At 41.6% G+C, this 12,152-nt stretch overlaps 1 protein-coding gene across 2 annotated transcripts in view; it reads left to right on the top strand.

Annotated features, from left to right (window-relative positions):
• ASXL3 (ASXL transcriptional regulator 3) overlaps positions 1-12,152 on the top strand; it is a 183,396-nt gene that overhangs the window by 118,165 nt on the left and 53,079 nt on the right. For both annotated transcript variants that reach the window (XM_077270429.1, XM_077270430.1), the window contains one exon: positions 725-844. In XM_077270429.1, coding sequence (XP_077126544.1) covers positions 725-844 — 120 coding nt within the window. The remainder of the gene's footprint in view (positions 1-724; positions 845-12,152) is intronic.

A 12,152-nucleotide genomic window follows, 5' to 3' on the forward strand; every position in this document is an offset into this window, starting at 1 on the left:
GCGGAGAGACGGGACGCTGAGGAGCAGCGACGAGAGGTGAGTATGTGATTTTTTTTTTTATTATTATTGAAGCAGCAGCATTACATGTGGCACAATGCTGTATGGAGCGTCTATGGGGCCATAAAGAACTGCATGGAGCATTATATGGGGCATCTATGGGGCCATAACTGCATGAAGCATTATATGGGGCATCTATGGGGCCATAACGGCGTGGAGCATCTATGGGGCCATAACTGCATGGAGCATTATACTACGTGGCTGTGCTATATACTACGTGGCTGTGCTATATACTACGTGGACATGCATATTCTAGAATACCCGATGCGTTCGAATCGGGCCACCCTCTAGTTGGTAGTAAAGCAGAAAACCAGAAGTGATACTTGGAGACACGGTGACTGAGACGGCCGAATCCTTGTACTGACGTGGGAACCATTCTGGAAGCCAGTGCGACGTCTTGTGGGCTAATCGTCAGAGCTCCGCATTAGTGGGATGCTATGTCTCCTATCTGTTGAAGCGTTCAGCAAGTTATTGATTGCGTTCCTATCTGATTCAGCATCCTTTTGTTTCTCTTGTCTCTAGTGTGCTGAAAGAAAAAGATTTCAGCTAAAGAAGGCTGTTCCTGACCACATTAAAGCCTACCAGGATGATGCTTTATGTGTGGTGAAAGGTGAAAGATGTAACATATTAAATTATGCCTTTATTTTTGTTTATCTTCTGTTTAAAGGGTCTGAGTCAAAAAACGGTGAAGCAGACAGTTCTGATAAGGAAACCAAGCAAGGGCAAAAATCACCCCCTGGCAAACAAATAAGCCAGCACTTAAAGAGGCTTAAAAAGTCAGGTTTAGGTAAGTAAGAGATATTAATGCATTTTTATATTTGTGGTTTTTTAGAGTTGTGTGGAAGGATGTGGTGTCTGTTCTTTTTATGAACAAAATGGAAAAGATTATTGAGTGAGCGTGTACAATGTATATATAATAGTCAGCAAAAACAGCTTTGCATTGTATTTGCGGTGCCCATTTTGGGTAAGCTTCCATAGCCTACACCTAATGTATCTATAGAGTCCTATCGATTTAGTGGATCCAAAAAGATTGTTCTTTTACCATTCCTCAGTTTGACTGCATTGGTATAGTTCTTTTCAACTGTATGGAATACCATAGTCCACGGCACAATTATTACATACAGAGACATGAAGTGTAAAATCTTATACTCCCTTTTTTTTTTTTTTTTTTTTTTTTTTTTTTTTATACAAGTCCGTCTATAGGTCACAGATGGCACTGTATACCTATACAGTGACACCCCTTGAAAGTTTATCACTAATGGTTACATTTCGGTTTGAATTTTGGACTAGAAAGGTGAAAGCGAGGCAACGCTCCAGATTCCTTTACTTGTTCACTGTTTTTTTTTCATGTTTAACGCTTATCGTTTATCTGCTAATTATTCATTCTCATTTTGTTTGTACTGATTTTTGCTTGTTCTGTAACTTTTCTTTACAAAGTTTATTATTAGTTTATATTACTTACTAACCTTAGCTATTTTTTGCTGGGCTTCACCATTGCATACTATAAAGAGCATTAAGATTGCACAGTTACAGATTGTGACACAAGGTGTGAAGCCCCACCCATGAGGTCCTACAATCTCAGCATGCAACATAAGGCAAGGAAAAGAAGGTGTTTAGTGGAGCCCGGTTGTAAAAATTTGAAGAAATGCTAGTGATGTTGAATGGTGGAATGATGATCAATCGTTGGAAAGATGATTAATTTCATTTTGTCTAAGTTTTGTGTTATTAAATAGTAGGAGAAAGAGAATTAGGTGTTAACAGCTAAAAAGAGGTATACAGTATGAGAAGTGTAGCGATTGAGGGCCATCAAAGTAAAAGTGGTGTTCAAATCCATGAGTTATTAACAGTTGTAGTAGAAGAGCAGACTTTAAAAAACAGAAATTATGAATTGGAGCCATAAAATATATTCAAATGTAAAGCCTCCTTACACTTGATATTGAACGGTGTGGCCAATATTAATACAGATAGGTTGAGGTGACATTCTAATGTGTATGGGGGGGTTTAAATAGTTATGTCCAATTTCAGAAAAATAAAGGGAATACTAAAATACCACATATGTCGCGAAATATTCCAGTTGCAAATCTTTATTCATTATATAGTAGAATGTATTGATAACAATAAGACCTAAAAGTGATCAATGTAAATCAAAATTAATATCTCATGGATGTCTGGATTTGGACTGATACCCAAAATCAAAGTAGAAAATCAAATTGCTGGCTGATCCAACTTTAGTGGAAATGCCTCAAGACACGGCAATGATGCTCAGTAGTGTAAATGTTCTCTCCCCTAGAGGTACAGTAGCATGAGGCAGTGTCTACAACCCACAGAAGTTGCTCAGGTAGTGCAGTTCATTCAGGATGGCACATCAATGCGAGCTGTGACAAGGATAGGCGTGTCTGTCACCACTCTGTCCAGAGCATGGGGCAGATACCAGGAGACAGGCCAGTACACTGGGAGACGTGGAGGGGACCATGGGAGGGCAACAACCCAGCAGCCGGACAACTATCTCCTTTGTGAAAGGAGCCCTTCAAATTGACCTCCAGCAGGCCTCTAACATCCATGTGTCTGCTCAAACTGTCAGAGACTGACTGCATGAGGGTGGTATGCGGGCCCGAAGTTCTTAAGTGGGTGATGTGCTTACAGCCCAACACCGTGCCGAGCGATTGGCATTTGCCAGAGAACAACAAGATTGGCAGATTTGACAAGTGCGCCCTGTGCTCTCCCCAGATGAGAGCAGGTTCACACTGAGTACTTGTGGCAAACCAGACTGGAGACGTCATGGAGAACGTTCTGCTGCCTGCAACATCCTCCAGCATTATCAGTTTGGCAGTGGGTCTGTGATGGTGTGGGGTGGCATTTATTTGGAGGGCTGCACAGCTAGCTAGAGGTAGCCTGACTGCTATTAGGTGCCGTGATGAGATCCTCAGACCCATTGTGAGCACTGGGCCCTAGGTTCCTTCTTATGTATGACAATGCTAGGCTTCATGTGGCAGAAGTGTGACAGCAGTTCCTGCATGATGAAGGCATTGATGCTATGTACTTGCCCGCCTGTTCCCCAGACCTGAATCCAGTCAAGAACATCAGGGACATCATTTCTTGTTCCGTGCACCAATGCAAAGTTGCACAACAGACTGTCCAAGAGTTGACTGATGCTTTAATCCAGGTGTGGGAGTAGATCCCTCAGGATAAAGTCCGCCGCCTCATCAGGAACATGCCCAGGCGTGTAGAGAAGTCATACTGGAACATAGAGGCCACATACACTAATCATCTCCTTGTCTTGAGGTATTTCCACTGACGTTGGATCAGCCTGCATTTTGATTTTCCACTTTGATTTTGATTTTCACTATCATTCCTAATCCAGACCTCCATGGGATCGTTTTTTTTTTTTACATGTTATCCAACGCTTTTAAGTTTGCTAACCCCTTTTTAAAAGCATCCTGTGACCAAAAAGTCAGTTTTTCTAAATAGACCTTAAATGGTTACACATAAAATAAATCAATTAGTATATAACTATAAAAAGTAAAATGCTTAAGAGCAGGTCTATGTTCTTTTCATGTAATGATGTTTTAGTGCCAATTGTAGAAAATGATAAACTACACTTTTATGTACATTGGCATAGAAACAAAAGACCTAAAAAATGTACACGCTTTACGGGAAGTTTAATGAACATCTAAAATATCAGTACTTCAAAGAAAAATAATAAATCAGACTGTAAAATGTCATCTGATGTTGTTTGCTTGTTCTACTAAAAAGGATTTGCTTTTGATGGTTACAATTAGCAGGGAATGTATGAAAATGGTCTATTTTTAAATGAATATTATGGGGCTAGAATACTTTACTCTGGTACTCCACTATCTACTTTGATCCCAATTTGTCTGTGCAAGCTCAGATTATTCACGGGATTCCACTGTTCAGTATTTCCTAATGTCATTTGCTGAAATTACTTTGAACCCTTGAAAAATAAACTAGAAATAATGGATTTCTAATTCGTACATATTATATATTAGTCTGAAGTTCGTTCAAAATGGATCATTTTAATTTAAATTATCATTTGCCATCATCTGGGAAATAAACAGCAGTCAGTGAAATTTTTTGTCTGCCAGTCCATAAATGTTCTTTTTTTATGATTGAAAGTTCCCAGAAACATTGTGCATCCTTTGCCAAGTGTCATTGAATAATAACTGGCACCCTGGAAGAGGTTTCTTTTTATCTGCATTCTTTCAGTCTGTTTTAGTTTATAAGCAGAGCTCACTTACAATTCTGCAGGCTTCAGAGCTGAAATCTCCCAGATCTCCATGCTTTCTATGATGATTTGCATTCTGTGAAGTGCAGTATATTCACCAATCACTACTCAAGAAATATTTTTCAGATATGCTGTTAGGTATGAGTTTGCTGATAAGCTTGTGATTCAAATCAGCTTAAAGGGACTTTTGTCAGTAAATAATGACTGTTCAAACTGAGTCCCACCGCTGGATGTTCCATGGCAGGGCCAAATCTTTACATACACCTTCCCACCTTCTTGTTGTCCCTCCATTTCCACCACTCCCTTAATTGATTGACAGCTCTGTCTTCATAGAGCCAAAGGGAGGAGATAGATGGAAACTAAGCAGGTGGGAAGGTGTATATTAATGATTGGCCCTGCCATGATGCACCGAGCGCCTGTGCTTGATTTGAACAGTTGTCATGTGCTGACACTCCCTTTAAGGCAATAATGTAGGCTGTAACTCAGGATCCGTACAAAGTGATGCATTGTGATGTAGTTACTCAGCCGTGTAGATTATATCTATATACAATCTGTCAAATGGTGTTTGTGTGTAAAGGTACACATCCACTTTCAGCTTGTATAGCCTCTTGCATGTGAATAATGAGTGGATGTTTTTCCTGCTGTTATTATGTGGCGAGACCTGTGTGCTGAAGTGTAAATGGATCTTGGCGTTTAATTTGTGCGTGAAGGAATTTACCATGAAAAAACATTGTAATTCCCGGCCTGGAACGCTGATCTTTCTTACCCACAGGCTGACATTTTTGGTTAATAAACAGTTCCCTTGATGATATGTTCTGGAGCTACAATCAGTGTTTCTTCTGTAGAATTACTGTTTGTCGTTGCTTAGACTACTTTTACATGACAGAAAAAATTGGACTAAAACAAGGACATTTTTTTTGTAAACCCCCAGAATCTTGTCTCTAATAAATCAGAAAATGCTTCCTCTCTTTGTATCTCTCTCTGGACAAGCCCTCATTAATGGCCCAGGGTGCTGCACCCCTTCTCCGCTGTCCCATGTGTTCCCCACTGGTCTCATGGCCTAGTGTCGCCTTTGTGTTGCAGGCAGTCAGTGGCTGCTGATCAGCCGCAGCCTACATGCTTGTGTTCGAGCACAATTCTGACTGGGCTGGCCAGTAAGTAGCGTAGAAGCCCTTTATTCATTTGGTGTAACTGGGGATGTTCATGTGCCACAAAATACATTTTGCCTACATTTTCATTATAATTTATGGCAATTTCTGGTACTTTAATACATTTTCTATAGTTGAGCTGCTCCTGCTAAACCCCACCAACTTTTTAGGAATCTGGGAAGAGCAACATATGTCGAAAAAACGTGCACAGTTTTGCAGAAATGGCAAATGCACCAAGATTTGCAACCACTTGTGGTGTGCGGCCGCTGAAACATTTCCCCCCAGTATGGGCACGGCTTCATGTAGCCACTGTTAGGGGCTCTTTCATAATTATGATAGAGGATTGCGGACGATAATTGGTCATAGACATTTTTTGTATTTTGTTGTGTTTTGACCAATAGAGTGATTAAATGTCATGGCCTGATGTGATAAAATGGAGTTTTCAGAAAATAATCTGCACACAATGGAATATCTAAATCTCAACTTAGTCTAAAGAAAAAATAGTGTCTTCATGTGTTCAATACCTTTCTAACCAGCCTACCCGCATTGTCCCATAATTCCCCAAGTTTGGGCATGACGAAAACATACGGACAAAATCTGCTCCTTCTTCAATACGTCTTGGACACTGTTCATCCAATCTGTGGTTCATTTTTAACATAATTTTTGGAGTTCTGTATGCTCTATGAATCTACTATATAATTGTTTAAGGGGTACTTCCATCTTTCTGTCTGCTCTTCTGTCTTTCTGTCTGTCCTTCTGTCTGTCACGGATATTCATTGGTCGCAGCCTCTGTCTGTCATGGAATCCAAGTCGTTGATTGGTTGTGGCAAAACGCCCACGACCATTGCCACAACCAATCAGCGACGCACAGTCCGGAAGAAAATGGCCGCTCCTTACTCCCCGCACTCACTGCCCGGCGCCCGCATACGCTGTCCGGTCACCGCTCACACAGGGTTAATGCCGGCGGTAACGGACCGCGTTACGCTGCGGGTAACGCACTCCGTAACTGCTGCTATTAACCCTGTGTGTCCCCAATTTTTTACTATTGATGCAAAAATAATAATAAAAAAAAAACCTGCTATACTCACACTCCGTAGTCCACCGAGCCGCTCGCGCCGGCCGCCATCTTCTGTCCCCGGCGATGCATTGCGAAATTACATAGAAGACTTAGCGGTCTCGCGAGACCGCTAAGTCTTCTGGGTAATTTCGCAATGCATCCTGGGAACGGAAGATGGCGGCCGGCGCGAGTGGCTTGGCGGAGCATCGGTGGATCCCAAGCGTCGGTAACCACTTCCTGGATCCAGGCGCCAACGGAAGGTGAGTATGTAACTATTTTTTATTTTAATTCTTTTTTTTTTTAACAGGGATATCTTGCCCACATTGCTATATACGTGGGGTGCGCAATATACAACGTGGGCTGCGCAATATACAACGTGGGCTGCGCAATGTACAACGTGGGCTGCGCAATGTACAACGTGGGCTGCGCAATGTACAACGTGGGCTGCGCAATGTACAACGTGGGCTGCGCAATGTACAGCGTGGGCTGCGCAATGTACAGCGTGGGCTGCGCAATGTACAGCGTGGGCTGCGCAATGTACAGCGTGGGCTGCGCAATGTACAGCGTGGGCTGCGCAATGTACAGCGTGGGCTGCGCAATGTACAGCGTGGGCTGCGCAATGTACAGCGTGGGCTGCGCAATGTACAGCGTGGGCTGCGCAATGTACAGCGTGGCTGTGCTATACACTACGTATACATATTCTAGAATACCCAATGCGTTAGAATCGGGCCACCATCTAGTAAGAAATAATTGGGATCTTCTCTGCGCCACATTAATAGACACCTTTCCATGGATTCCAAAATACCTTCCAATTCTTCCAAGGAAATGTCCCTTTCCCATCTAGACCTGATCAAAACCATAGGATCCCCTAAAATATTGGATAGCAAAGATTTGTACATTAATACATTAATGAAATTAAGACTCTGATTGATTGCTTTCGTTTCTACAACATAGACACCTGAATTTACAATCCATGCAATAAGGCTTAAATGCATTAACAAGTAAGAACACCGATAATTAGAAAAATGCAAGTCATTGAAATCATAGTACATTTTTATTAGCAATATACACACAAACAGTATGTATAGAGAATGGGGCACCACAGGTAAAAAAAGGGGGACATCCAAAAGACAAAAAATTAATCCATAACAAACTTGCTACTATGTAGGCCAGTCATAGTATATATTGGTATAAGCAACAAGTAATAATGTATGAATAAGTAAATAAATGTATGACATGGGAAGGAAGGCAATTGGAAATAGTAAGTTAATTCCATATAAAGATGGAATCAACATATCCATAGAAAAGTAAATGCCCACATAATTCAAATACTGCGTCGAGTTGCATGGGGAGTCCCACCAAACCTGACGCACATTTTGCAGGAAAGACCCCTGAACGAAGCCGTTCCTGCAAAACACACGTCAGGCAGCAGTCTTGGAATTATGTAAGTATTTACTATTCTATGGATGTGTCGATTCTATATTTGTACTTAGATTTATAGAGGAGGCTTTTTTATTACTAGATGGTGGCCCGATTCTAACGCATCGGGTATTCTACACTATGTTCCAAATTATTATGCAAATTACATTTTTATCAGATTTTCCTAAATGGTCGGTGCAAATGAGTCAGTCTTATAAAAGTCATCACCCGTTAGATTATACATTGAATTTTATTGAAGAAACCTCCCAATGATAACAGTATAATCTCCAAAATGAATAAAAACTCAAAATGCACTGTTCCAAATTATTATGCACAGTAGAATTTCTAAACATTTGATATGTTTTAAAGAACTGAAAACGCTCATTTGTGGAATTTGCAGCATTAGGAGGTCACATTCACTGAACAAAAAAGCTATTTAACGCCAAAACATCCCAACAGGCCAAGTTACATGTTAACATAGGACCCCTTCTTTGATGTCACCTTCACAATTCTTGCATCCATTGAACTTGTGAGTTTTTGGAGAGTTTCTGCTTGTATTTCTTTGCATGAAGTCAGAATAGCCTCCCAGAGCTGCTGTTTGGATGTGAACTGCCTCCCACCCTCATAGATCTTTTGCTTGATGATCCTCTAAAGGTTCTCTATAGAGTTGAGGTCGGGGAAGATGGTGGCCACGCCATGAGTTTATCTCCTTTTATGCCCATAGCAGCCAATGACTCAGAGGTTTTCTTTGCAGCATGGGATGAGGCATTGTCAGCATGAAGATGATTTTGCTCCTGAAGGCACGTTTCTGCTTTTTAGACCATGGAAGAAAATTGTCAGTCAGAAACTCTATATACTTTGCAGAGGTCATTTTCACACCTTCAGGAACCTTAAAGGACCTTACCACCTGTTTCCATGATTCTGGCCCAAAACATGACTCCTCCACCTCCTCGCTGACGTTGCAGCCTTGTTGGGACATGGTGGCCATCCACCAACCATCCACTACTCCATCCATCTGGACCATCCAAGGTTGCTCAACACTTATCAGTAAGCAAGACTGTTTGGAAATTAGTCTTCATGTATGTGTGGGCCCAATACAACCATTTCTGCTTGTGAACACTGTTTAAGAGTGGCCGAATAGTATGTTTATGCACCACAGCGAGCCTTTGAAGGAGCCTACACCTTGAGGTTCAAGGGACTCCAGAGGCACCAGCAGCTTCAAATATCTGTTTGCTGCTTTGTAATGGCTTTTTAGCAGCTGCTCTCTTAATCCGATGAACTTGCCTGGCAGAAATCTTCCTCATGATGCCTTTATCAGCACAAACACATTTGTGCTCAGATACAGCCACAAATCTCTTAACAGTACGATGATCACGCTTATGTTTTTGGAAAATTTCTAATGTTTTCATCCCTTCACCAAAGCATTGCACTATTTGATGCTTTTCAGCAGCAGAGAGATCCTTTTTCTTTCCCATGTTACTTGAAAACTGTGACCTGCTTAATAATGTGGAACGTCATTTGTAAGTAGTTTTCCTTTAATTAGAATCACCTGGAAAACCAATTATCACATGTGTTTAAGATTGATTTCAGTGATCGATTGAGCCCTGAGACACAATACCATCCACGAGTTTATTTGAAAAACAAAACAATTAAATCTTTGACACTTAAATCCAATTTGCATAATAATTTGGAACACAGTGTAGAATATGCATGTTCACTTAGTATATTGCCCAGCCACGTAGTATGTTGCCCAACCCACGTAGTATATTGCCCAGTCACGTAGTATATTGCCCAGTTACGTAGTATATTGCCCAGCAACATAGTATATTGCCCAGCAACGTAGTATATTGCCCAGCCACGTAGTATGTAGTATATTCATCAGCCACGTAGTATATTGCCCAGTTACGTAGTATATTGCCCAGTTACGTAGTATATTGCCCAGCCACGTAGTATATTGCCCAGCCACGTAGTATATTGCCCAGCAACGTAGTATATTGCCCAGCAACGTAGTATATTGCCCAGCCACGTAGTATATTGCACAGCCACGTAGTATGTAGTATATTGCCCAGTTACGTAGTATATTGCCCAGTTACGTAGTATATTGCCCAGTTACGTAGTATATTGCCCAGTTACGTAGTATATTGCCCAGTTACGTAGTATATTGCCCAGTTACGTAGTATATTGCCCAGTTACGTAGTATATTGCCCAGTTACGTAGTATATTGCCCAGTTACGTAGTATATTGCCCAGTTACGTAGTATATTGCCCAGCCATGTAGTATATTGCCCAGCAACGTAGTATATTGCACAGCCACGTAGTATGTAGTATATTGGTCAGCCACGTAGTATATTGCCCAGTTATGTAGTATATTGCCCAGTTACGTAGTATATTGCCCAGTTACGTAGTATATTGCCCAGTTACGTAGTATATTGCCCAGTTACGTAGTATATTGCCCAGTTACGTAGTATATTGCCCAGTTACGTAGTATATTGCCCAGCCACGTAGTATATTGCCCAGCCACGTAGTATATTGCCCAGCCACGTAGTATATTGCCCAGCCACGTAGTATATTGCCCAGCCACGTAGTATATTGCCCAGCCACGTAGTATATTGCCCAGCCACGTAGTATATTGCCCAGCCACGTAGTATATTGCCCAGCCACGTAGTATATTGCCCAGCCACGTAGTATATTGCCCAGCCACGTAGTATATTGCCCAGTTACGTACTATATTGCACAGCCACGTACAGTAGTATGAAGTATATTGGTCAGCCACGTAGTATATTGCCCAGTAATGTAGTATATTGCCCAGTGACATAAAATAAAAAATAAACATATACTCATCTTAGTCCTGGCTCCTGTGTACGGTGCACGCGGCAGCTTCCGGTCCCAGGGTTGGTATGACTATGAGCGCAGGACCTGTGATGACGTCGTGTCGCGGTCACATGACCGTGACGTCATGGCAGGTCCTTCTCCCTTAGCACCGGAACCTGCCGGCGGACAGGACGCGACGTCGAAGGGTGAGAATAAGGTTTTTTGTTTTTTTTTGTTATTATTATTTGTAACATTAGATCGTTTTACTATTGATGCAGCATACACAGCATCAATAGTAAAAACTTGTTCACACAGGGTTAATAGCTACATAACCAGAGTGCGTTACACCGCGCTCTGGTAACGCTGGCATTAACCCTGTGTGAGGGCTGACTGGATGACTGGAGGGGAGTATGGAGCGGGCACTGACTGCGGGGAGGAAAGAGCGGCCATATTGCCGCCGGACTGTGGCCGTCGCTGATTGGTCGTGGCAATGGACGTGGGCGTTTTGCCACGACCAATCAGCGACTTGGATTCCATGACAAATAGAGGCCGCGACCAATGAATATCCGAGACAGACAGACGGAAGTGACCCTTAGACAATTATATAGTAGGATTTCTACTAATTGACTTACTTCCTATGTCATACATTTATTTACTTATTTATACCTTACTTGTTGCTTATACCCACATAAACTCCTTTATGACTAGCCTACAATGGTTTTTAACCCCTTTCCGACATTTGCAGTAATAATACATCCATGCGCCCTGAGCCTTATTGACCAGAGGCATATTAATACTGCATCGCCGGGTGTCAGCTGATTCTGACAGCTGACACCCGGCACTCAGTGCCAGGAGCGGTTCTGAACCGCTCCCGGGACTTTAACCCCCTAAACTCTACGATCGAACACGATAATTGCATTACGGGAGCAGACATGATGCGGGGTCCCTATCGTTGCCATGGTAACCCGATGTCGTCATGATTACATCTGGGTTACTAGAGCTAGGAAAGTTGCTTGATCATGTGCAGTGCATGATCAGTTACTTTCTCTGTCAGTGCAGAGCTGACAGTTTTCATAGCTGCAGCAACCCCATGCTATACAAACGATCAGCCTGCAAAAAATGATAGTCTCATAGTGGGACAAAGTAAAAAAAGTATTGTAAAAATATAAAGAAAAAAAAATAATCAAAAAAAATCAAGATATTGTACACATAAATATTGTTATGAAAAAAATACACATTTGGTATCGCCACATCTGGGACGACCTGAATTATAAAACTGTCCCTCTAGTTAACCCCTTTAGTGAACACCATAAAAAAAATAAATAAACAAGGCAAAAAACAATGCTTTATCATACCACTGAATGAAAATTGGAATAAAACACTATCAAAAATACGGATATAAATAAACATGGTACCGC

The sequence above is a fragment of the Ranitomeya variabilis genome, chromosome 6, assembly GCF_051348905.1.
Source record: "Ranitomeya variabilis isolate aRanVar5 chromosome 6, aRanVar5.hap1, whole genome shotgun sequence".
NCBI classification, from domain to species: Eukaryota; Metazoa; Chordata; class Amphibia; order Anura; family Dendrobatidae; genus Ranitomeya; species Ranitomeya variabilis.